Genomic DNA, 27,785 nt, shown 5'->3' on the forward strand with positions numbered 1-27,785 from the left:
ACGAGGTTTTATCTCCTTTTTCTTTAGATCCATCCTTCCTGTTTACCCTCTCCCCTTTAATCCCGCCAATTAATCTCTCTTCTTCTTTGTGTTTCTTCTCATCCCGGCTGCCTTTTTCCAGTTTTTCCCACCTCCTTCTCTTGCTTTCCTTTCAGAGTTCCCTTTTTTATTAGCATTACTCTTCATCAGAAGACTCTCTTCTCGATGTTTTCTTGTTGTTTCTGCCTTTTTCTAAACCTGTTTTAGCTAATTCTGTTTATCCATTTCCCTTTATTTCATTCTAAACTTCTTTTTTTTCTTTGTAACTACGGATCTCTTCCAATGCTCTCTTAATAAATCTTTAATATCTTTCATTTTCTTTTTACGATTTTCTGTTATTCTAATTCTTCACCTTTTCTCGCTTGAATGCACCTCCTTCTCTCCCGTATGTATCTTAAAAATTCTCTTTCTTCTTCATTTTTCTACAAACCCCTCCACTGGGCCTTCTTCCTTTCACAATCCTCTTTCCTCCTCCCCCTCCTCTTCCTCAGAGGTGTTGCCAGCAGCCCGGACTGATACTCATGGACGGCCTCCCTCCCTCCGTTCTCCTTTATCTGTTCACTTCCTGCAGAGTCGTTTAGTTTGGTTCCAAAGAACAACTTCAGCCCCAAACCCCTGTTGGGGTGAGGACCATTTGGGCCAGGAGTCTGCGACCTGAGACCCCATGTGGCTCTTTTGCTCCCCCATATGGCTACCATCATCCAAAATGATATCAGATATGGAGTCATTAAAAAAATGACTTTATGGTAAGTATTTAATTTAAATTAGTAAACTTTGTGGATTAAGGTGGTCCTAGAACAGTAAGATGTACTGCAAAGTATTTACATCGTCGCTAAATCAAGAGGCCTTGTGTCCTTCACCTTCCCTCCAGAATGGGCAGATTTCAAATACTATTAAGACTCTAGGAAAAATTATGATCTCTAGTTGCTCTTTTTATGTTATGAAAGCACATATTTAATGCTACACAACAATATTTATTAGCAATGCAGAAGGGAGTTGCTAAGAACACCTAATTGTATAATTTTTATATACTATTTCTAATGAATCATAAACCAATAAAGCCCTGTTTAGGTTAACCCTAGAACACTTTCGCTATAAAAAGTACACCGTCACTTTTGCCGGGTAATTTTTACCCAATATACTGTAATATATCCAGCAAAAAGTAAAAAAATAGATCAAGACATTTCAACACGTGATAAATTAGAGTGGTTTTCTTTTATTTTCAACTGTGGTATGTGTAATAAAATGAAAAAGAAAAACATAGGAAGTTCCTTGAAACATGCTCAAAAATTACTGAAAAATTAGGAATTTGAGAACAAAAAAAATCCTAAAAAATAATAAAAGAATACTAGAAACTTGGTCCACCCACTCCTGGGACACGTGAGACCTCCCTGGTGAAGGTACAGACTCCTCGACACGCGACATATTGAAATCCATGTGAATAGATTTGCTCGGGTGAAAATCACCCCCCGATCGTGCTCTGGGGTTAAAATCACTGGTAAGTATGGAAAAGAATGACAGCCCACCAACATAAACTGAAGAAATAACAAGAGAAAATGTATGACTTGTGTTGCTGCATGTTCCTGATGACTGTATAGTGCAGCCCGTCTTTAGCTTGTGTGGCCATACAGACACTTACATATCAGTGGGGTGAGGAAAGGGCAAGTACTCGCATCTCACTACTGACTAGAGTATGACAGCCTCACCAGTGCATCATAACTGACATTAGTCAATTCACAACACACTTACCGCACGCACAACAATCATGCGTTCCATGTTCAAGACGTTTCATGCATGCGACCAAGTCAAAAGTTCTTGTTTAGGAGATATTTGGCTAAATTTTGGTTAGACTTAGGTCTGGAAGAACTATAAAAAAGCCCCCACTCAAAGAAACTCTACAAAAATATTCTGAAAAAAAACTCCTCAGCCAACTCTTTACGACAAATTCTCCCAGGGTTTTAATACCAGGAGCAAAAGTACACCCCCCCCCCCCCCCCCCCCCCCAAAAAAAGTGCTAATTCATGTTTCCATTTTTCCGAGCTGCACTGAAGCAGCATTCACTGTCAGGACGGAAAACTACTGTTTGGCATCTCTGAGTTATAATTATCACAACAGGCATAATGATGTCAATAGAAGACGACTTCAAACCACAAACCGCTTTCTTAAGGTGTTTGCCAGGAACTCCAGGAAAAGCTGGAAAAATGGCCCCCACCTGTCCGGCCCAACGATGCGACTCCAGTTAGCGTGACAGAGAAAGAAACGTTAAATTGACACCAAATGGAGGACCGTGAAGTCCATCCCAGTCCTTCACAGAGCTGCACACAGCTGAAAACGTGTCACTATCACGTCTTCCCCCAGGCATTAAACGCAGGCTCAGAGGAAATTCTGTCCTCACATAAAAAACCCCCACAGTGATTCATTTTGCAGCAAATATAATGCATCAATGCAAAAATGAAGGACTAACAAAACTGACAAACGTCCAGTTCACTCCTCAGAGGTACTCATTTGTTGTCAACTCACTTGCTTGCGTAAATACGTTCCAAGTTATGATTTAATAAAAAAAAATAAAAACACATATAGGCTAATATCTATGATCACAATCAGTCCTATCAGAACACTGGCCAATAATAAGTAGCTTTTCTTATAAACCATTACTGATGGATTTCCTCTCACACACAAATGCTCCAGACGACAAAGGTTCAAACTTTCTGCTCTTTTTAAAAAATAAAATAAATCTTTCTAGACTAGGGCATCTGATTGGCTTTCAAATGCCACTTTTCCTCTTGTAATGTTGCACAGTATTGATAATGTATGACTGTCAAAGACAAAGGTACAAACAGAAACAAGACACATCTAATTTTTTCTGCTAAAAAACAGCTAAACAAAATGAAGTTAAAAACATTCTTTCTTCAGCCTTTTAAGACCCGCTCCGATGAAAATGGTGTTTTTAACATGTTCTTGAGACAAGTTCAAAAAGCATTTCTTTTGTATTTCTATATTTAAATCGTTGATGATCAGGAGCAGACGAAAATGTATTTATGGCGTAGAAAATACGCTGGACAAGCCACAAGCGCCACGCTCCGAGCTCTCAGCAACCTGAAGGGGAAGAGGGGGCGGGGCTGCTCTGCAGTAATAGTCCCGCCCATAACTCCATGGTGATTTACTAATGAACTCCTGCTGCTCTGCAAAAACTGAGTCCTCTAAAACAACTGTTTTCTTTTATTTTGGCAAAAAACAGCATCATCGTGATTAAAGACCACTATGATCAAAAGATGATCGGAGTGGGACTTTAATATAAACGGAAGCGACATTCAAACAGGAAGACATTCATACATAAGGAATCCTTTATTTCTTACCTGTTTGTGCATCTCGATGTTGAGGCCGTAGGACATTTCATAGTACTGCAGAGACAAAAACAAATGGCAGAGCGGCGTTGGCATTTTGTTCACGGCACACATTAACATTCCTCCTTACACAATATCCCCCACCGAACATCTGTTGCGCTGCATCGCCACATATGCTGCTGTTCATCATTGTTGTAATGGAAGAGAAGAATGGAGAGAGGGAAGAGAGACTGTGTGACAGTAATGAGGTCTTTCCAGCTTGGGGAAAGTTAGATGGCATCACTTTCCCAGTGTGTGCATGGCAGGTTGTGTTTGAGTGTGTCTGACACAAAAACAGTGGGCGTGCCACCGGAGAGGAGCTTTCCCGCTCAACATGTAGCGTTTGTGCGTAAAAAACATGAATGAAGAAACGTTTGGCACACCTGCAGTATTGAAACGAAGCCGTTTTTTAGCGTCATTCAAACTGTCAATGCTTTTAGACCAACCAAACCACATGTGGGGGCTGGTGTCGCGACCGTACAAACATCTGCAGCGTGTTCCTATGCTCTTAAGAGGGAAAACTGGACTGCTTTTACAGCTCAGCACCCCCACGTAATGTAGAGTGTGACAACAACCCGTCAGCTCAACAAAGACGAGCTAAAACAGCTGCAGAAGTGGGTCACCGAGAGCAGCAAAACCTTTATTTATCTGTGTTTGAATTTCCCTCTGCTATCAGGAAATATATATGCTGTTTAGTTCTGATGTAACTGACAAGCAGCACTAATGCTAATCTCCTTAGCAGCCCTTGTCTTTGATTTAGACCTAAAGCCCCTGACCACAATCCAAGCAGATTAGTCTGAGCTGAGGCCACAGAAACCCCAAGCCTCACAGAAGCAACTGTGTCGTCGTCAAAGCAGAAAGGGGCAAAACATTCCTTTATAGACCCACTCCAATGAAAATTGGTGTTTCTAACATGTTCTTCTCAGATTTTTTTTTGATGATGGAGGACATATATAAAGGAAATTATGCTCAAAGTTGGATGTCTGAATATGTCTTGATTCAAAACTTTGTGGATCAGGAGCAGACAAAGAATGTGTTTGAAAAAGGTCGTATTGGTGATGTAGAAACTACGCTGGGTGGGCTCTAAGCTCCCTGCTCCACTCCATTCTGATCCTCCACTGTCAGACCAATAGATCCATGAACGTCTTTGTTTTCCTCGTCTGAGCTGGAATCTGGATCAGAACTGGACGGCTACATAGCTACAATATTGTTGTTGCACTGGTAATGTTAGGCTGGAGTTTAAAGCTAGTGAGAGAGTAAACAAAGGGATGATGGGAAAGGAAGGTCAGCTCACTCAGCACCAACAGTCCCAACCACAATTAAAAATGAATTTCTAGCAACGTCCTGCCGCTCTGCAGAAACTATGTCCCAGAAAACAACACAAGTTTTTTTTAATTTTGGCTAAAAACAGCTTCATCGTGATTAAAAGACCACTGGGAACACTTTGAAAATAGATCAATAGATGATCGGAGAAGAAATTTAAGACAAAGCATACGTTCTACTTTCAATTGTCAATTTAAAAAAGTGATACAAACGGCAGTAAAATATCACCTGAATATAGACATACATTTAGCTAATTTTATTCCTTTATTCCAGCGATAAATTTTGACATATAGATATTTTTACAATACAGGAAACCCTTGTTTATCGCGGGGGTTACGTTCCAGAAAGAACCCGTGATAGGCAAAATCCGTGAAGTAGAAACCTCTATTTTTTTAAACTATTATTATTCAATTAAATAGTCTATTATACATTGAAAAGAAAGAACAAACCATTTTACAGGCTCAAGCGTTTATTCACAAATAAAAGTACTTTAGAATCTTTTTTTCAACAAATAACTTCTGTACTGTACTGACAAATAATAATTTTAATCATCGATGTGAACAAAATACTTCAAATTGCGAAGATTAGCACCGCCCACCGCGACCCAAGTAATTGGATTAAACGGGAGAAAATATAAAAAAACAATTATGAAAAAAATACAAAGTACAGTCAGACAAATAGTGACTCAGGTGTATTTCACTGCTCTTCAGACTGAGCCGCTGCATCCTGACTCCGCTCTGCAGTGTTTTCTCCTTTAGAAGCCCGCGGTGCAGCTGTGTTTGTTCGGGAGAAGAACATAGTGAGAGGCAGTTGTTGTCGCTCTTTTTTCTATGGGTTTTAGAGAAACTCGAAAATTGCAAGAGAATTTGCACACACATAATGTCAATTTGGCAAGTAAGGAGCAGTGACGTGCGGTGAGGTTAATGGCTGGTGAGGCACTGACGTCATCAGTCAGATTTACAAACATATGAACCATGAGTATAAATAACTGAGTAGCTTATTCACCATTTGATTGACAACAGTTAACGTTTTGTTTAAAATATAATTTCAACATGTTTTTTTTCATATACAAACTGCAGCATAGAAAAAAGCACAAACGTTATTATCGTCTTACCTTTAGTTGTAAATAAAGTCCATACGCCGCTCCTTCTGAAGAAAATGAGTTGCCGCTTCCTATCACTTCTTCTAGTATTTTTTAGCGTCATAATCTCAGGGCTCACCGGCGCCCCCTAACATGAGGCACGAGAACTGCAACATGAGGCACGAGAACTGCTGGCCTCACCCAGCGGCTTTTTCGCCGTCGTTTAGCGCTCAGCACAAGAAACACGTCCCTCACATACAGTTATTTATAAAAACAAGCACTGTGCATCATATACATCTGCTAAATTATTTAAACTCAGCTCATATAGTACAAGTGATTGAACCGACATACAGAGAGACAGCAGTACCGTCTGACTGCATAGGTATTGCGCAATCCAAGGTGAGGCTCAGCGGGCTGGTGCCTCATCGCACGTCACTTAGTATCTGAACGGCAAATGCGGAAATTCAGCGATTTTGAAAAGAAAAAACACCCAAAAATGGTACATTTAAATGGAAAATGACCGCAAAGCACAACTTACTGATTAAATATAATAATTGAATTTATTTGTTCTCTTTTCTTCCCATAATGACAGGTGAGGCTGTGCCTCACCTGCCTCTCCTGACTGCACGTCACTGGTAAGGAGCCTGTACGTACGTATACATATTAAACTGCAACGTTATTGACACACAGGTAGAGAAGAAGCGGAGTGACTTTTTAGCCAGTCAGAATGCAGAACACAATGCACGATGCAAATCTGTGAAGTAACGAAACCGTGAAAAGTAAACTTCGTTATAGTAAGGGATCACTGTCTCCATAAATAACCCCCTTTTTTTCTGAGGGTCTCTTGTGTGGACAGATTTGACCTCTACAATAGGAGATGATGAATCTTTGATCACTCGAGGTGTATATTTGAACAAACCCCTTTTGGATTTGAGGATAAACCTTAAATTGGTCGTGAACTTTGGGTCAGAGGTGTGAAGCGTCCGGAATGGGCTGATTTAAGCTTTAGGAAGCTGATGACACCACTTTACTGCACTTACAGACCAATACGGAGCAAAGGAAGACTGAGCAGATTGATCAGCATAGAAATGATCACAAACCAAACAATGTTTCCACACATTATAACATGTGGATGAGGCAGGAATGAAGGGTCTCACTGTAGATTCAAGCATGTCACGCTGTTGGAACACATCTGTGTTTGTGTACCTGCATGTGTCAGACTGTCTGCTAAAGGCTTTGTGTGTCCATGTGCTTCCCAAATGTGGGGGGGGGTCTCTTCCACTCCCAGGGTGCATCAGTAACGTTCCCGGAGGCGAGCGGCACGCAGACATTCGTCATGGAGACAAAGGTGTCCTCTGCCTCTGGATGGGCGACGCTCTGACGGATGCGAGGGAGACGTAGCTCTCCCTTCCTCGCTGTCTTCTCACTCATTTTCACTCAAGCGCCGTCCTCTCTCCATTTATTCTCCGCCTCGTTCAGACCCCCCCCCCCCCCCCCCACACACACACACACCTCAATTTCTATCTTCCTGTAGCTATCAGGTTGTCCCTCCCAACCAGTTCTTCTGTAGCCTATGAAGTCTGCTTTATGGTCTGCATGTTTATGTTCTCTTTGCTGATTTATCAGTAACCACAGCATTAAAACAATCATGATTTAACAAGATTCACATGAAAAAAAATCGTATTTTTTTTGTATCAAAAATACAGAGTACTGTAAGATATGTAGTCTAAATTGTGATAAAAACATGTTGGAACGTATCAAAGCTGCATACTAGTACACCAAAGGAGGGCTGGTTTAAATCCCAGTTGCATCCTTTTTGTATAAAGTTTGTATGTTCTCTAAGTACATACATGTGTTTCCCTCCCCAGGCTAAAAAGTACCCAAGTACCCGCATGAGGAGGGGGGGGGGCCCTGTACTACGAGTAATGCATGTACTGTACGGGAAAACTGCGGGGTCGCTCAGATTGCTCAGGTCTCTCCAAGCCTTAATGTTGCTCTACATAAGCGACATCATTTATACTTTTTAAGCAAAAATCATTTTAAAAAAATCCCTCAAAAACGTGAGAATTCGAACCAAGGACAGGTCATCATGTGGACCTCTGCGTCCCTCCCTCCAAGCCAACGCTCTCTCTTGACACATATGACGTTTAGGCCTTGGTCACATGCATACATTCAGAGGGATGCCCAGTGTGGGTGCTGCAGGTTTTTGGGGTTTTCTGGACCAGAGGAGGGTCACAGAGAGGAGCGGCTGCATCTTTAGGGTGGGTGCAGGCGTATCTGACAGTTCTCTTGAGGCTCGTGCGGCCACCTCAATGGAACGTACCATTGTTGCACGTGGCAAGTCTATTGTGAGGTATTTGTAAGGATAAGTTGCACACACTTGTGGTGCAGTACGATGCCTTTACGCCGCACTGGTCATTACACGTAGACTAGTGCACCCTTAAATACCGCGTGCACATTGTGTGCACGCGATACATAAGTGTAGGATGTCCACAGAAACTCCACTGCCTAATTTCCAAATATCTAACAGTCAAGAAGCGAAGACGTGTCACGTGAACAGCACTAACGGTATCCTTGCGCAGTTTACAGGGTTTGAGGGAGGGGTTAAAAGAATTTAAAATTCCTAAGACCAGTTGCCCACAGCATGCCAGTAGAAAAAAGATTTGGGCCACCTGCGTGTTGCAAACAAGCTTTCTGGCCACAGACAGAAAACGGCGCGTTTGCCACTTAATTTGATGCTACACAAATCTGATGCAGGAATCGCGTTCGGTGTGGACGCAGCATTAAGCTGGGCTTGATCAGAAGCATTGCACTTTTCTCCATAAAGTGTGTCTTATATATGATTTTATCTTCTTTATCGTGCATTTTTTGGCTGCTGCGACTTATACTCCGAAGCGACTTGTAGTCCGAAAAACACTGCAAGTCGTTATGTCCAATTATCTCTGAGCTAAAGGATTATTAAAGCTTTACTTTTTAATAAAATAATGAAAGTAACAAACTGGGTCAGAGTCTACCAAAGAGTAACTGCTCATTTCCACAAGGCTTGACGGAAACAGAGTGACATGGTTATCGCAAAGAAAGGAGGCTGCGGCGGCGGCAGAGTGGGTCTGTGGGGAGACAACAATAAATGCTGCTTTCTTTAAACCATGACCTTAATCTAGTTGTTTGTGCTCCGCTGCGACCAAATGCTACAAAAGAGGAGTCCTCCTTTTGTCAGGCGCCTTTGTCTTTCACCATCTTCCTCTTTTTTGCCATCTTTTTGCGTTACTTAACCTTCTCCTTTCATTTATTTGATGCCTAGTTTCCATTCTGGTCATTTTCATCCTTTCTCTGGTTTTACCTTGTTTCTGTCATTCAGTACGCGGCCCCTCCTCCCCTCCACCTGTATCAATATTCTCCACCTTCTTGCTCACCTTTCTTTCATATTTCCCCATTTCTCTTGTGACCAGATAAAAAAATAATGTTTTCACGCTGACACAGACATGTGCAATCTAAGAATCTCTTTCACATGGAAAACGGCACACATGCTTCAGTCGGGCAGACAAACAAGTGAAAACACACGTGTGCATTAGCAGCACACAACAGAGACACTACTTGACTAGCCCCTTTGTGCCTCCAGCTCTGCCTTTCCTCCTGCGCTCTCCACATGAAAGACGAGAGACATCTCTCTTTGTTCTGCCTCTTCCTCTCCTCACCTCTCCATCACCGCTCGGCCCTCCTCATCTTTTTAACTCAGGGAGCTGTTCATCTCTCATTAATTTCCCCCCCTACGTTGCTGAAATCAGCCCCTCCACCTTCCACCCATTACTCAGTCTCTCCCTCCACTTCTTTTCCCTTCTTGTCTCTTTCACCTCCTCTCCTCAGGTTTTCTTTTTTTTTTATCTCGCAGCGCCAACATTGGATGTGAGAAAGCTCCAGCCTAAAAGCACAACCTTTAAAGCATCAATGCTCCCAGGAGCAGCTGTTGAATCAACGCATTGATGCAAATCACTTTCTATTACAGTTTAATCCAACCATAAGACGAAAAAAAAAGGAAAAAAGTCTAAGGAAAGGGACAGTTGATCGACTAACAGGAAACTGCCATCACAAAAGAATCACATTACACCTGATGATGGGAAGCAAATGATCGCAGACAAGGAAACAGTCCAGAAGGGAAATCCAACAGGAAACAGTTAACAAACACGTTCCCCTCCAGAACAGAACAAATTAAGAATGGCTCACCAAGCTCTTCCTCGAATAGAGGCCAAAATGGTGCGAAGCATTCCTTTAAAAAAAATCAATGGACGCCTTTAACAGACACCCACAGTCTAAAACCATTTCCCTCCAAAAATCCACATTCTTTTGCAAACCAGCCGGCTTTCTGAATACAGAAATGCAATGAAGGCATGATGGGAACGCAGAGCAGTCAGCAGTCGAGCAAAAGCTAATAGAAAGGAGAGTGCTGCTGAGCATTTTGAGGAGGAGAAGAAAAAACATGCTTTATTTCAATTACTTTAGGGTTCACATTAAAAAAAGAAATATAAAATCAAATCCATTCAAGAATTCACACAATTCTTTACCAACCTCTTTGATTTTGTCCCTAAATATCAGTCAAATTACATCATCATCCTCACAGATGAAGACTAAGAAAGAAGAAAGTCACTTTACCCAATTTTATTGTCGTCCAGGTGACAAATTCACCACTAGAATGGGTCTGAGGTTCAGAGGTGTCCCTGACGATCAAGTTAAAGAAAGTTTAAGAAAAAAGGGAAAGGGACAAACAAAAACAAAAAAACCAACAGATTTTATATTAATATTGAGGGACAAAAGTGAAACGAATGGAGGAAAAACAATGAAATGTGTGTGTGCTGGAAGCCGGCCACCGTGCTGCGTGTCAGCATGTTTGCTGTCTGCAGTGTGTTTCAACATTTGGCAGAAAACACATTGGAGAGGACAGACGTGGCGGTTTTTCCACAGAGGTTACAGAGCACTAACTGCAGGGTCAGACGGCATCAGACTGACGGTTCTGAGATCACACCGCTCATCGTGTTTTCCATTGACGTCTTCTGTTTGTCTTTATGAAATCCATTGGATCAGAAAATGTAGTTTATTTGACAGCTTCATTTTTTTTTTCATTCATTCATTCTCTTGACCGTTTTTCCCTTTCGGGGTCACGGGGCTGCCGGAGCCTTTCACGGCCAGCTTCATTATTATTAAAATTATTATTTTTACCTATTTGAATTTTTTTCTTGTCATAAGAAAAAGGGGAACGACTACAATGCAGTTTTACTGTGCAACCCTCACGGGCCATGTTAGACGGAAGAAAACATTAGAGGATTAAAATGAAGAAAGACATAAATAAAAACACACAAGAAGAAACTATGTGCTTCACTTTGCAGAACAGAGACACACGTTTGAACCAAAACAGTTGGAGAACATCTGAGTTCATCAGAGCAGCTGAGCCCAGTTTGGTTCTGAAGACTCATAAAAGTCTTTTACGACACCAAGATTTCAGAAATCAGCTTTTTCTGGAAACAATGACTTAACTCAGTCACAGAGGTTTGACCACATCCAGACGTTCAGCTACTCTGAGCAGCAGCAGAGTTTGATGCTGACAGTGACATAAAGCTGAGTGTCGTCTGCATATCTGAGGTGTAAAATAATAATAATAATTTATGCCTAGCATCATCTCCCAAATGATCTAATCCAAAAAGTAAAATGTCTTTGCAGCAACGGTCACCTAAAAAGATGTGTCAATATATAAAAATCTAAATAAAACCTAAAGGCGAATGTTAAAGAAAACTGCCTTTTAAAACATGATGACATGATAGAGGTAAAAACTTCTGTGTAAATATAAACACGTGTGGTGCTGGTTCAGTCCACACTTAATCCTGATGTTTAAAAAAGTCTTCATGTAAAACTGGAAAATGTATTATAAAAAAAAAAGATCCAGTTTTATCATGCGTTTAGTTTTTTTTTAAAGAAAAACTCTAAAGATGCAACAGAAAATGCAGCAAAAAGTGACTGAAAGAACAAGATTTAACTAATATTGAAGGTTTTTTTAGATCATTTGGTGATTCACAAAAGTAATAAAATAGTATTTTATCATAGGCAGCAAAGCCTTTTTTGTCTGTAAAACAAAATATTCAATTCCTAATTTGGTGAATTGAAGTTAAAACATAATCAGAGCTGCCTGCTCTGAAACGACTCATGTCGTCTGCTCAGCACTCAGAGAGCAACACAAGTCTCCTCAGATTCAGACTCGTTTCCTTCCACGAGTCCGTCAGAGGATCTAGACAAAGCTAACCGGGTTGTTAGACGTTTGTTCAGAAGCTCGCAGAGCTCCAGGCATCGGGAGATGTTAACAGCTGCTCGCTGAGTTCAGAGATTATTGACGGCCGCAAAGCTCAAAGCAGACTTTTATTTACGGAAGAAACCGTTAAACTGATTCCTGTTTGGGTCCAAACCTGCTGTTATCTCCCTCAGTTCTGCTCCTGCGGCGTCACGTTCAGCTTCTGTGGGACATCTATGCTGTGAGCGCATGTGTGACGGTTGTGGGTGTGATTCCAAGCATCAGGATGCTGAGTAAGGTCTACCATGGGGGGGGTCGTGAACGATCTTTTAGCAGGAACACCCAGCCAGAGAGCTGAAGGGCAGAGGGGCCTTAGAGGAGAAGAACCTGCAGGAATTTCAGTGAGGAGCTCCAGAATAAAAACTTTTAGTATTTTTGTGACGCATCTGTAATCTCAGAAAGTTTGGGTTTATTCTATGAGCACAATCTGCACAACCTTAGCAAACTAAAGACAAAAAACAAAAATCATGCAAAATCCATCCTACCCTCATAAAATTTCTGCAAATACGTTCAGACAAAAGCAAGCATCTTGTAATTCTGATTTTTAACAAAATAAAACCTGTCCATACCAGTCATTCTTATTACGCTCAAAGGTTAATGATCTTAAGTGAACAGAAAACAATAACTTTAACTTTATTTCCAAATATGTTAAAAAAGTGTTTTCCTCTTTTCAAGGATGCTACATCAGGTGGAGTCCTGGATTTAATCCTAAATTGTGAACTAGTGACATGCAGCGTGAAGGGATCAAAGTGTGTTCGTTATTTCAGAGGACAAACAAAACGAAGCCGTTACGTTTTCCTTTAAAACCCTGCTAATAAAAAGGAGCTTTAACCTTCATCCATCACCTTTACTAAAGCTGTAAACATCCTCGTACATTTGTTTCTCTGGAAAACCAAGAATTTCTCCTTTAGTTCTGACCAAAAAACCAGGCAGTCAGAGAAAAACCAGGCAGTCAGAGAAAAACCAGGCAGTCAGAGAAAAACCAGGCAGTCAGAGAAAAAACAGGCAGTCAGAGAAAAAACAGGCAGTCAGAGAAAAAACAGGCAGTCAGAGAAAAAACCAGCGCAAACACAAAGAACAGACAACCTGTGTTTGGTAACACTGCTCACTTTTCTGCCCCCCCTAAGATTAAATAAATATCCCCAGACTTTATTTTTGTTTTTTTTAAGTATTTCTTTTGTTGATGCAGATGAACAAAAACCTTGTATAAACTATTAGCTTTCCTAAATTTACACAGATTGTTTTTATTTACTAAACTTTGCCTAAAATAGAATCGAACCAGAGAGAAATCAATTAAACTTAATTAAAAAAAAAGGTATTTGTGAGGCGTCGATTCTGTAGGTTATTCCACTTAAACATATGAGAGACGTCTGTAATGGTTTTCATAGATGCACTTGGAATTGATTTATTTCTAGTTATCAATTCAAAAAAATACTAAAGAAGACAAAAAAGAGAAATATCTATGTATCAAACTTTGGATGATAGTAGTAATTTGCTTAGAGAATTTAAAATTAAAAGTAAAAATGATGTATTTCTGCACTTCCACATATAAATGATGCCAGTATAATTACTCTTAATCATAAATATACATATGTGTAATTATAAAAACAATGCATGACGCATTGAATCCATTAATTGGAAGTTTAATTTAATGTTTTTAAAAAGAAGTAAGAGGAAGTAAACCTATAGAATCCCACCCTTATTATGCATCGTTAACTATTTTACTTGTTTCTTTTACATATTTATCATATTTAGGCTTGTAACTTTTAATAAAAGACATTATGATATTCTAGAAATGGTTATGTGTATGTCACAGGTCAATTATGAAAATGGAAAACTCAAGTGTGAGAGAAGCTGCGTTCACACCTGTCATGTGACGCACGTTCAGGAACGTGTTCTTGAATTAAGCTGGTGATGTTTACATTGGACAAGCAGGGAGGGGCTTCTTCTGTTTCTACTAGCGCGTGTACTTAAAGATGGAAGAGTTTTGGTGTGAAATGTCAAAGCGGTGTCAATCTGGTGAATATTGCTCCAAGTTTTTCCTTCACAGCTCTTTTCCGACACAGGAAAGACTTGGTGTCATAGGATTTCGTCATGATCAGCTTTCAAACGGTTGGTTCTTTAAGGAATGGGAGCGGACGCCATCCATACGTCACCACTAAATCTGAGCCTCTGATTGCTCAAAGTTGAACTTTCTACATTCAATGGACACACGTTTTGTACGTAGAGACTGTCTTAAAAATGTGCATAGCGACGCGCGAAACGTCCATTCAGGCACGTTTACATGGACTTTTCTTTGAAAGCGCTCGACTGAGTTGCCGAGGACGATGTGAAGGTCGCTCGCCAGACAAAGTGTAAAATAATAATCCACAAAAATCACCTGGTCTGAGGACTTTGAAGGTCCAAGCTAATGACGCATTTCTGTAAATGAAGAGAAGCTAATCGTACTGTTTTTTGATTCTGTCGCACCGTTTGGTCCTCCGATGGTTCCGCTGGTTCCCTGAACCTCGTCTGACGAGCAGAACCTCCAACAGATTCTCGCTGAAAAGGACTGAACACAGTTTTTGCGTCTGTCTCTTTTGGCGTGTCGTTGTATCTCGCCCGTGCTCTGTGCCTCGTCTTCTATCCTCCCTTCCGCTTTTTCATTCTGTGGGGAGTATTTTTTTTCTCCCCCCTCCCTCCCTCGCAGACTTGGATGTAAGACAGCAGAGCCAGACTCCCCCTCTTTCTATCTCCTCCATGCATTCCAAAAGGAATTCTGGCAGACTTTAAAATAAGCTTTAGGAAGTGGGTCTAATCCAAGGTGATTTCTCTAAATGGGACATTCTTGTGTGTGTGTGTGTGTGTGGGTGTGTGTGTGTGCTTCTTCTCTTCCACAGATGCGTGTCGCTGCAATGTGTTCCCCCCAGTGTGTGTGAGTGGGTGATATTAGGACTCGACAAAAGGAGTGTTCGTCGTCGTCTCTCGGGTGAAGTTTCCTCCTTCATCGGCCTGAAAACGCACACACACACACACACACACTTTTGGCGCAGCTTTACACCCTGGTCCAAATTAGCGCGTGGTGGCAAATCATAAACAGCGCCGGTGGGAGTGTCCGGTTCTGCTGGCGAAGTTCCCGAGGTGCATCGATCAGCAGGCCGAGGCGCAATCAGCTCATGTGAAGAACGACCACAGCGGTCCATCATCAGCAGTTCAGCACAACTGGCAGAGCGGTTAATAATCAGGGGGGGCCGTCGTTTACCAACAGGCCGACCTCATTACTGCAGCCCGTGAAAAGACCTTGATTTGAGAAGTGCAGCATGGGGGAGAATTAAAACTTCCTTGCCGAGCACTCAGCGTTTAGCTTTATTGTGTGAATATATTTGCAGTTGTTTTCTAGGTAACACTTTACAATGAGGGTCCCTTTCTTAGCGCTAGTTAATGCATAATTAGGCATTATTCAACATGTCAACAGACACTTTTATGCATTACTAAGTGTATTATTTAATGCATTAGTTAGCAGTTCACTAATGTTTCTTTTTCTACTTAATGCGTATTATTTTCCATATTTATTTACCAGCACATTTGTGTTTGACATTTTATTTAGATGTGTAAACATCCATGAAAATCCAAACATCACTACAGTTGGTCATGAACATTACATTAAATGCTTAAAAAATAAGAAAAAACTAAACAAATGTTAACCTCAAAAACATTTTCAGCAGGAGAAAGTTGGGGCAACCTGCAAATTTATAATAGTTTGCTTGTAAATTTGAAATTATTTACCTGTTCCTTCTGAAAGGAGCCAAAATATGCCAAGTTACAAAATGAATATTTTTGTTTCTGTCGCTCCATATTAGTTTTTGGTGTTTTAAATTCCCACCTAAACCGAAAAAAAGTAAACTGCTCTGCAACACTTCTGCTTTCAGATAGTAATACTATTAAATGCCCCACAAATGTGTGCACTGGAGGCTCTGTGGGGCTTTTCTGTTGGACTGTCAGAGTCTGGATCTGGTGGGAAAACTCCTGGTTACACATTGGACTTTTCTAGCAGTTTCACCTAGGTAGTGTCAACCGATATGAGAAGTTTTAGCAATAATGAGCACAAATACTCAAAAAGGGGACGTTAAAGTAAAAAATAAGGCCTTAAAGTATGTCTGTGTTACAGCAGCTATGAAGGACGGATGTGGAGCCTTAGGGGGCGGAGCCTACAGGTCTGCAGATGCATCTGCAGATCTGCTCCTCTTGCAACCTGTTGCATCAGAGCAAGGTTGAGAACAATGTCGCAGCATTTGGATTTGTGGGATTTTACCTATTTTGGAAAATCTTTCATTTTCAAAACAAGTTAAAGAACACAAGATGCTTTCATTTATTTTTATTATAGAAAAAACTGAGACATTCGAGAACTTCATGCTGTTGGTACCCAAAGTTAGCGCTTGTCCACCACCTACAGCTGGAAGAGGCTTCGGGCAAAACGGCAACGTGGGGCAAATCTGGTACAATCTCGCTCCAGACTTTTTCTCACAGCTCTATTCTGATGTATGAAAAAACATGGTCTGATAGAACTTAATGCAATTCCATGATCACTTTTCAAACAATTGGTACTTCAATGATTACAAAAAAGGGAATGCCATCCATACCTCACTACCAAACCCGAATCCCTGATTGGTCTAGGCTCAACCTGGTTTAGCTTTCAACGAGCGCTCATTGAATTTGTATGCAGAGCCCAAAAATGGTCTTAAAAAGTGCGTAGCTACACGTGAACATGAAAGTTTCGAACACGGAAGCCACAAAACACAAACGTTTACATGGATTTTTTACTGAAAGTGGTCAATTGACCACCGGGGGGGGTGTGGACGTAGTGGGAATGAAGTTATTGGACAATCATAGTCATCCTGCAGGCCTGTTACGGGCACTTACAGTATGTACCACCCTCATACCCCGTGCGCACTATGGCACGTTCCATTTTCCAAAAAGCCCCTTGAGGTGGCAGCAGAACACATCTGCGCTTCAAGATGCAGCTGTTCCTCTCTGCGATGCTCAAATCGGGCTGCTGCTAGACCAACGCGCCGCGCCCGATGCCTTAATCACGCCGCAGGAGCTCTGATCAGGTCTGTACATCGACTCAACATTAGAACGGGACGCCTCTGCCACACGAATTGTGTTCGGTGTGAACGCAGCTGACCTTCTAAAAGTTAGAAGTCAACACTAGGAGAGAAAAAGCTAGTCCAGTGGAGCTCTGTTTAACCTACAACGGTAAATAAAAACCACCTGGACGAACGAGAGTCTGCACAGCAAAGGTTAGAAATTCCTAATATTTTGTGGAAAAATTCAGCAAAGATCTGATCAAAACCTGCAGCTCCTTTTCAAACGCATAACAGAAGTTTTGCCTTCTGTTTTTCACTGTGGTGCTGTCGCCAATTTCTGGCATCTTTTAGTAAAACTTCAAATTCGAGTCATCTAAAATTCTAAATCCTAGCTGCGTATTATTAATTCAAATGGTTATTTAAGTGTCTGCAATGTTGGACCTGTGTTTCTCTCAAAGCAGCCGGAAAGCTGGTTTACTTCCTTCCTTCCGTCTTGATGAGTTTTGAGTTTAGATTCGGGTGAAGTCATCAACAAAATGACATGAAAATGATTTGCAGAAGCTCCCATACTGAACCCATCAGGACATTGTTGTCTATTTCTGCCGATCGTCCTGCGCGGGAAGGAGAATGCGGCTGTAAATATGCGACCCGATGCCGCACATTTCCTCTTAATGTTATTCCGTAAGCAGGAAATTTGATGCTATTTTTCACCTCATGGCAGCAGCTTGGTCTCTCATGAAGGCTGGACCGATGCAGCTCTGCTGTAACTGCAGCACAGACACTGACGCAGGATTGGAGAGAGACATGTCACCCTGCAGCAGATGTGTTTTTTACAGACAGGATTAAAGGCAGCCCACCCCTAGCTCAGGGCTTCGTCTTTGGTGGGCTAAAAGGTTTATTCTGTCCTGGACTACAAGGACCAGAATAGGACCAACTCCCTAAAAAGATGATGACATCACAGCGGTAGAAACCATCAAAAAACTGAAGCTCAAAAACAATACTTCAAAATCCTCAAATTAAAAACCCAAAATACATGTGTCAGAGATATCCAAAGGAAGTTTTAAAATTATTATGGGATGGCCACATCAGGTTTGGTGGCTATTTTGTGACAGGGTGGGAAATTTTGTGATTTTTTTTTCCATTTTCACCCAATTTGGAAAAATAAACTTTTGTTTGCGCCCTCGCCATGAAATTTCACACAGAGTCCACCAGGGGATGCCTGTGACCACAACACACCTGGGGAAAAGGCCGCCATCTTGAATTTTAAACAAAAACCACCTTCGGATCTATCGCCTCCTAACTTCTCGAGCGTCAAAATTCATAAATTTAGGTTTTAAGTAATAAAACGTACATCGGAGAAACAGGACGCACCTTCATCACAAGACAAACAGAACATCAAAAAGAATGCGAAAAGGAAACAAACAAAATACTAACAAGAGCAAGACGACAACAGGCAGTTCAAGAAAATATGAAATCAGCCATAACAGCCCACTGCAAACACACAGAAAACCACATCCTGGACTGGGAAAAGGCCAAAGTTCTCCACACTGAAGACAACAGACACCGCAGATTGGATCATGGAGGAGGCGGTGGAGATACGAAAGCGAGTCCACACTTCCATGAACAGGGATGAGGGGGCCTTCCTGCTCTCTCATACCTGGAGCAACATCCTCTAGCAAAAAACAGACATCAATGGGCGGAGTCACGTTTCATAGTTTGACAGGTGACTCAGTTACAATCATCTGTTTTTAAAGACGTCACATCATCACCAGATGACGACTCTGACGAAGGCGGAAGGTATTCCACTGAAACATGGCGGTACGTTTGACAAAAACAAAGTGTGTCTGAGCAAAAATAATTTAAGAACACAAGTATTAACTTGTAGACACTGTGAACTTAATTGAATTATTAGGTTTTTAAGTGTCTAGATCATGAACGGCGTTCCCTAAAGTGGCGTACTCCTGCTGCACGCACGTTTATAAGATCATTTATCAAATCAAGCTGAACTGAATGATTTATGAGATAAGCTGACAACATAAGATATGATTATATTAGAAATGTAACAAAAATAAAAACTCAGTTGCCAAGGAAATCAAAACGTTTGTTGATTCTTCTAAAAATAACATAGCTCGGAAAACTTTTTTTTTTTTACACCAATTTGTCATGTAAAGCCCTGACCAGGGTGACAGGGGCATAAGGAAGGGGGGGGGGGGGGGTGAGGGGCGTGTAGCGAGTGTACACGCGAATTATTTTTGTATTCGCAAACGGTATAAAAACTCCAGACTGAATCCTATTTACTCTGCAAAAACTTTGGTCAAGTCAGCCAACGTAACTCCTTCCAGCCCTGTTTGCACTGTGTGTAAATGTGTGTAAATGTGTGTAAATGTGTGTAACCAAGCCCCGTCATTAGTCAGAGCCACAATGCAATCTAATGTAAAAATACACAGTGGAATTTCAGGAGGGCAGTGAAATCTGAGAGCCATCAATTATAAATACAACAGTCTGGGGAGCGCGTGACGCCCACAGACGCCACGGGACTGCGTGTACGTTTGTAGCCACAAAAACCTGAACAGATATTAACCGGCTTACGGGTCCATCCCAAAACACCACAGAAACCCGCTCTGCCAACCAACCGATTCACAACGATCGGACCCGGCGGTGCTGCTGTTTCCACAGCAACACTTTACATTGACTCAACCATGCGATGCATGGCATTCTAGCGGCCTTTTTACAAAAATGTAAAAAGGGAAGTTTCAGAATGACAATAAAACCTCCATTAGCAGGATTAACGCAGCAAAAATGGTGAGCGCCATTAAATTTAATGCAGCTCAGCGTTTTCTGCTTCCTTTTTCCATTTTTAAGTACGTTTTGTTTTGTTTAGAGCAGTCTGTCTGTACATAAAACATTCTTTTGGGATTCCTAGCATTGCTCTTTTCTATTTAATGGTTACGGTTCACCTCCGTTTTATTGATTATATTTTACAAGTGACTTACAAAAGTGTGAAAAGATTTAATAATGCAAACTATCTAATCAGCTACATTTAAAAACCCTCAGTGATATCTGGACGCTACACGATCATGGTTAGACTGCTGACGCGGCAGATGTCCAGAAGACGGTCATCCACACCCTTCACAAGGTCACCAAAGGTCATAGACACGCTGGTTGTTCTGCTGCATCCCAGCGTTTCAACAGAGTGGAAGGAGAAGTGTGACCAGGAGAAGGTTCAGCAGCATTTTGTTGTACAAAAATAAAATTAGTAATAAAAAATAAAGTTTTGTTGTTTAAACCAGAAAGATGGGCTTATATCAGACTTACCGCGGTCTTTCTATGTTAATGATAATAAAGGATATAGTTCATGCTTTGCATGTGTGAGTTATTGTTCTTCTCCTCTTCAAAAACAGGTGTGTGTGTGTGTGTGGGGGGGGGGGGGGTATTGTTCAAGCTGTGTTCAGGAAGACCTCGGACCTCTGCAACAAGTTGCTCTGCAAAGTAAGCCAATTCATCAACGAGACAAACACTGCAATGCGGTCATGTCCAAGCACCTGATCGCAACCAGCTGCTGGTTCGCCGCGCGACAACATTTGATTTCTGGAACTTATTTTTGCTTTTTTTTGGCTTTTTTTGTCTCGCTTTTTTATTATTCCGTTTCGCGTTCTAGAATTTTGAATAGATATCCTAAATGTAATTTTTTTTTTTTTTTTTTATTATTTGTCTTGCTTTTCATGCCATGGTCCGGGTGAATACTCGATTCAGATTGGCTGCTGGGTGTGCGTTAAGGCAGGATTAAAGGCCGACGAAGTATGAAGCCTCAGGCTTCCACGTCGTGCGCTCATTTCTGATCATGCACACTTTGTCGTCCATTAACCCGCTCATGCCACGGTCACTTACAAAAAAAAAAATATTAAATCAGTTTTCAGTACTTTATTCTTGTATTCCTGTTATTTTTCTGGTTCGGATTGCTTTTTTCACAAAAAGCGACTATTTGTTACGTGGTGCTGCACCTCATATCAATGCAGATCGTCACAATGGGTTAAAAAAACATTAGATCATAGAGAAAGTTCACCTTTTTACTTTTTAATGCACACCCAGGAGCCAATCAGAATCGAGTATTCACCCAGACCATGGTTTAAAAAGTGATAACGCACAGTGAGAACCGCACGCCTTAAAAAGTAGTTCCGGTCACATAGCTTACACGTTCTGTATCACTGCACTGGCTTTTTTAAAACAACCTTTATCTTCCTCATCTGGACAAAAACAAGCAGTGAGAGGAGAACTTTCTCTCTGAACTGATGCGTTATTGAACACATCGTGATCATCTGCATAGATATCGCTTTCCTTTGCCGCTGCACTCGAGGTCGGGGCAGGTCAGCCGTGACAACGGGCTGCACCACATAACACATTTTTGTGAAAAGAGCGATCTAAACAGAATAAAAAAATAACAAGAATAAAGTACTTAAAACTGATTGAATATTTATTTCTTTTGTCTAATATAAAATGGCCTTTGAAGTGGTTCAGACTTCCACGCTGTGCGCTCGTTTCTGATAATGCACACTTCAGCACACTTCTTACTTAGTTGCCATGATCTTTAATCTATATTTTTGCATTGAGCGATCCGTTGATGTGGTTTGGTAGCTCAGGGCCACTGTACAATCTGTGCACATATTTAGAAGTGAAATGATCTTTCTAACTCCTGCACATGGGAAGGTACCAGAGGATATCAGAGGCGTTTCCCATCCCTGCGTCACACCCTTTATTCACTTCATCGTGTTCTGTTTTTGGTGAAAAAGGACCCGAACTGAGCACGTGCAGAACTGCTTTTGTCAGCTGCATTATGGGTTCACTTGTAAGGCGTGTAAAAAAAACACTCCAGGGGCAGAAACTTTACCCTAAGAGACTAAATGATGATCCTGCAGGAATATGACCTTAAAAAAAAGGATATTTAGACAAAATATCCACTTAAAATCTGCAACAGCTGCAGATGTAACCCCCCTGCACACACACGCACTCACACACTCTTTTTCCACCCTGGTATTTTTAATAGTTAATGCTGATGAATGGAGGAGGCAGGATTGGGAGGGGGGCAGAGTCCCAGTCTGTGGAAACAGGCCTCAGTGTGGATGACAGGCCTAACAAGCTAAATATAGCCTTCTGGGTTATCTCCTCTGTGGGCGCAGAGTCCGTTGTTGCTTCACATTATTTACGTGTCTGTGCGTGCACTCTTGCTTTCATTTCACCCCCACCCCCCCCCACTCCAAACACATCGCTATCTCTTTCTCTTTAGTCCTTTTTCCTCCATCCATGCGTCTGTCCTTCCTTTCTCAGCATCTCTCATTTCTGCCAGTGCAGCTTCATCCCTCTTTCCCTCATCCCTTTTTTACAGCCCTTTTTCTCTGCAGCTACTACCCCCCCACCTCTAATTTCTGAGCCATGCTCATGAAGCAGCAGCGTTGCAGCTTTAGCCATCCACCACGCCACAGTGTTTAAACACTGGGGAGGGGGTGCTAAACGTCTGCCACGTCTAACCTACGTGGGAGAGTCATCAGCATCTGCAGCTCCCTGCCCTCCTGCCATGAAGAGCCGGTCCCAACCCCAACGCTGACCTTAAACATTCAGGGACCCCCCCTTCCCTCCTTCTGAACGCTCACCGCTGCAGTGCTGCAGAGGTTATGACATTAAATATGCAAAATGTTCAATTAAATGTTGCATAATGCCGTGATCTGCAGGCTGCGGTGCAGGCAGAGGACTCTGCCTGTCTGGGATCCACTCGGTCATTCTGTGAATCCACAGCGGAGATCAGGACACCTGAGATCTGGGGAATCAGTGGTCATGAACACGTGCTCGACTCTTTCTGTCCACTGCATCTGTATGTGAACATGTGACGCAGTTCTGCCTGCTATAGTGGCACAGTCATCAAAAGACCTTCACTATTTGATGCCTCAATTTTATTTCCAGCTTTGGAAAAAAGAAAAAAAAAATTATTCATGAACACGTGTTTCTGTTGTTCTAACTGGCTATGCACTGAAGGTCTTTATCAGGTGTCCATTATTACTTCTCAATGGACAGCCGGCAGCCAATCAGAACCGAGCATTCCGGGGGGCGGTTGTTCCCTGCCTGTTCCCGTGTGGCGTTGGGGGAATTCCGGCTGCCGCTGCTGCTGCGGCGGGGGTCTGGGTGTGGGGGTGGCTGGGCGCTCCTCCTCCTTCTTTTCACATTCCATCATCCATTTTAGAAGAACATAAACACTCACCTGAGCACAGGTGTTAGCTCACCTTTGCACTAATAGTTTGCATGATTGAATGAATGAAAGATTTCACACTAGTTGGTTTTAAGGCATAGGTATGCGTTCGTGAACACTATCTGTTTTGTGTACATGTTGACATGTGGACATTTTTGCAGCTAGCAGGTGTGTTGATAATATTTGAGTGTGTGTGAACAGGCCCCGCCCTTTTTGTACTACATTTGAACCGTACCGTAACGATAAACAACCAGTAAACCTGTCTGCTCTATGCTGCTTCATGGTCTTACCCCCCTTCCCCTCCTATTATCACCCTCCTACCCCCCCCTCTCTCTAGCGTCCCTCTCTCTTCTTCCCCTCTTTCCTTTTCCGTCCGGTCCAACACCAAAGATTTTCAAACATGATTGAAATTAATTAAGCTTGGCCTCAATTACAAAAGGGGTTTATTCAGACATACCTTTGGTTTGTCTGAAGATTAATAACCCCTCTTGTTAAAATAAAATATGTCCAACACAAGAGGCCCTCAGCTCTCATCTGTTTGCCCAGCTGTTGGACAGGACAAGTTAAAAAAAAAAAAAAAAAAAAAAAAGAACCGAGCATTCACCAGAACCATGGTATAGTCAAAGATAGAGACGATACAAGTTCCCTTTAAAGACCCACACCGATGAAAATTGTGTTGTGAGTGTTTTTTTAGGCATTTAGGTCGCATTTATCTCAATAAGGAAGACATATATGGAAGAACATTAAGAAAAAAACTGCATTTCAGTTTTTTTCCCTTCAAATTGTTGTGAATTTGAAAAAAAAAAAAACATTCACAGATGTGAATTTGTCTTTCGCTGGTGCTGCTCTGCAGAAACTATGTCCTAGAAAACAACAGTTTTTGTAAATTTTGGATAAAAGCCTCATAATCCTAATTTAAAGACCACTGGGAACGCTTTGCAAATAGATCACAACAGAAAACATTTTCACCTGTTACGTTTTTGTAACTTTGCTGAACAGAAATTCCGGTGATCAGCTGCTGGACTTCTACTTTGGGAATTCAAGAAAGAAATTCTGTCCTTTTTCTCTTCATGAGGTTGAAATAAATGACATTTCTGAGGGATTAGCAGATGCAGCACAAGGACAGGCTAGCAGGATTAAAGCAGATTAAACAAAAGTTAAAAAGAAGAGGTAATCTATGAAACTCAATAAATAAATATGTAACCAAACTAGCAGCAGATATTCAAGTGAAAATAATTTCTTCCCTTCTTTGAAAAAAACCCCAAAACACCAGACTCACAGCCACAAACACACCTTTTGTCAATTGTGACATTTATTTTAGGTCTTTTAAATGGTAATTTCAAGAATTGAAGTGTCCATGTTTTTCATAAAAGTAAACTATTATAGTGCGTCTTTAACACCGGCAAACAAAGCATTTTCCTGTTGACCTCTTTGTTTTCCAGTCGTCTGAAAGCCCGTGTTCCCGTCTCGCCGCTCGTCTGTCTGCATGTCCGTCTTTCTGGTTTCCCATCTGTGTGTCTATCTAGCGTACAGCCCTGATCCCGCCTGCTCTCCCTGGTTTATGAAATGCGAGCAGCTTAGCAGATGGTGCATATCGTATTCTGGTGGGCTCTGTGTGGCTTTTGGTGCCACAGACGACGGCTTATGGTGCATGTGAGCCTTTAGTCACAGAGACTGTGAAAACAAGAGCTGCACGGTGGAGGTTTGAAAGCCGACGAGCAAAATGAGAGGAAAAAATAAAGAAGGGTTGTTTTTATCAGGATGACAGCGGAAATCTGCAGCCATCCACAAAACTGACCATGCTTCATTCAATATGGTTTCAGCAGAGAGAGACAGCCGGCTATGGCCAGCATCGTTTGTGCCAACGTAACTTACAAGATTTTCAAAATAAAACGAGCTGCAGGAGTCAGAGAGGGGAAAATGATCTTATTTGATCTGCTCTTTTTACATCAACACGAGATGGCCACAACAAAAACTATTGATAACAAAAATCTATCAAAATCACAACCTCTTCTGGAACCAAGGCAAATTATCAGTTGGGGGCGGAGCTACAACATTTTACATGAGGGGGCGGCAAAAGACTAGAAGGGTGGGAAAGAACGTAACAAACAAACGTTTCAGTGCACAGGAGGAAGATGAAGAAAGTTTTTTTAACCAGCCCTGTTAGTGCTGTTACTACCTTATTGCTGCATCACAGGCACTGTTTGGAAAGAAAAGCTCAGGTATATTATTAAAACTCTGAAATCTCTTTCTGTACTGTCTTTTTTGTAAATATATCAAGTGTTGAACCTTTTATGCTATTACTCTTTTTCTTTTTGACGGTGGTCGGAAAATGCAGGGAGATCCTCTCCTCTGAAGGTGGATCTTCCTTCGGGGTTCACTTCCCCGTTGGGACCCTCAGAGCCTCCAGAGCGGGTTAATACAGAATCATTCACCGTTCTTCTGGGGGAAACCTTCTTTTATTACAGTTCCCCTTCACTCTGTATATCAAACATGAACGCACACCCCCAACACACTTCAGCTGCGCGCTCTCGCTCCCTCTGGCGCTGCACTCCCTCTCCCCTCCTACTTACACACGCATGTGGTTTCATCACTTACACATCCTAATCTACAACACACGTTTCAATGTGGGCACATACGGCTTATAGACAGGTGCGGCTTATATATGTACAAACTGATTTAATAATAATAATAATCTCATCGTCTTCTGACGGCACAAATGGAAGAGACAGAAATGCAAAAAACAAAGAAAACTCTACTGCTATGTTTCACTTTCATACTAAATATTCCTATTTAGGGTAAAATTGCACAAACTAAACCTTAGATGTGAGCAGAAACATCAGAAAGCGCTCGCTCGCTTCTTTATGGTGTTTATAATCCCAAAAAGCCAGTGCAGTCATAGCAGATTTTGACCGAATGGGATTCTGATTTAGTGATTCAGATGACAACAAAAGACAGAGAGCAGGTTGTGTAAATGTTAAGTGACTTCAGTGACTGCAAATGAAACTCCTCTTGGCTTCTTGACGGAGACAGATTCATGATGGTGCATTGATCTATGATGAGGCTATCTGGTGGTCTGTAACCGTATGGTCCTGATTCTACCTCAAACCGGTGGAATTCAGGTTTTACCTGCTGCATCTGAGATGGCGCACAGCCTCACAAACAGCACGACGGGACTCACCATGATGTAGTGCCTCTGCATCTCCGTCTTCTCGCTGGCCAGCTTCTCACACTCCAGCTTCAGGCTGCACAGGAACCAAAGCAGAGACACAAACGCTAAGAAGCTGAAGGGTCTTTCGCTCAGGACGATTCTTCTGGGATGAGGCGACAGGTGAGGAAGCCTGACGCTGCATCGCAAGCATCATTCTTCCTCTACTTTAGCTGTAAAGTTCTGCAGGAACGGCTTGTTTAATCAGAACATGTTTATTGTCACTGTTCCCAGTAGATCTGTTCTCTGCATTAAGAGATCTACAAATAAAAATAATAATAAAAACAATATTATTAACGTCAATTAAAACTATATTGACGTTAATGTCATCTTTTGATCTGTTTTCCGTGTTTCCAGCGTTTTTTTAGTTATAATGATGCCGTTTTTAGCCCCAATCCAAAACCTGTGTCGTTTTCTAGGACATAGTTTCTGCAATTGTGGTGCTTTTTTTTGTCTGCTCCTGATTCGCAACGATTTGAATGAATAAATCCTCAGAAATGCCATTTTAAGCATTATTTTCTTCATAAATGTCCTCCATCATCAGAAAAATGCCACAAGTATATGTCAAAAACACCAAAAACACAGTTTTCGATCAGAGTGGGTCTATAAATAAATAAATGCATAAATAAAGTTTGGATTTTATCAGCAGGAATTCACTTAACATCACAAATCTATAGATCTATTTTGTGATTGATTGGTTTCATTTCATGCAATTTGCAGCAGTAGAAAAAGGAAAAAGGCATTAAAAAGTAGCTATACGGTATCTATTTAAGATTTTAAATTGATTAGAAATCAAAGATAGAAAAAGAAAAGTTTCCCGGTAAGAACAGCTTTGTTTTGCTCTGCAGTGAACAGCTTTTAATCTGAAACTCAGAGGAGCCTTTCACAATAAAGCGTTGTTGCTGTTTCCCAGCAGGATGTTCCTGCTGAGCTGTGAGAAGCTGATGGTTTGAAGCTGCAGTGTTTTGCTGATTATCTCTGAGCCGAGCTCACTCCGGGTCAGCCACATGATAGCGTGACCCTCAGTGACCCGCAGCTACAGGGTCTGAATTATATAACATGTCTTTGCCGTGGCGGGATTCGCACTGCTGTCTTATATTTAGACTGCAGCTCTCAACT

The 27,785-nt window shown here is 41.6% G+C and overlaps 1 protein-coding gene across 4 annotated transcripts in view; it reads right to left on the reverse strand.

Moving 5' to 3' along the window:
• LOC101157442 (transducin-like enhancer protein 4) overlaps positions 1-27,785 on the reverse strand; it is a 106,743-nt gene that overhangs the window by 52,640 nt on the left and 26,318 nt on the right. For all 4 annotated transcript variants that reach the window (XR_002873214.1, XM_023954565.1, XM_023954566.1 and 1 more), the window contains exons 4-5: positions 26,640-26,703; positions 3,396-3,440 (exon numbers count right to left, since the gene is read on the reverse strand). Coding sequence is in view for 3 of the 4 variants with exons in the window: in XM_023954565.1 (XP_023810333.1) it covers positions 3,396-3,440; positions 26,640-26,703 (109 nt within the window). In the remaining variant the exon portion in view is untranslated. The remainder of the gene's footprint in view (positions 1-3,395; positions 3,441-26,639; positions 26,704-27,785) is intronic.

The sequence above is a fragment of the Oryzias latipes genome, chromosome 4 (genome assembly GCF_002234675.1).
Source record: "Oryzias latipes chromosome 4, ASM223467v1".
NCBI classification, from domain to species: domain Eukaryota; kingdom Metazoa; phylum Chordata; class Actinopteri; order Beloniformes; family Adrianichthyidae; genus Oryzias; species Oryzias latipes.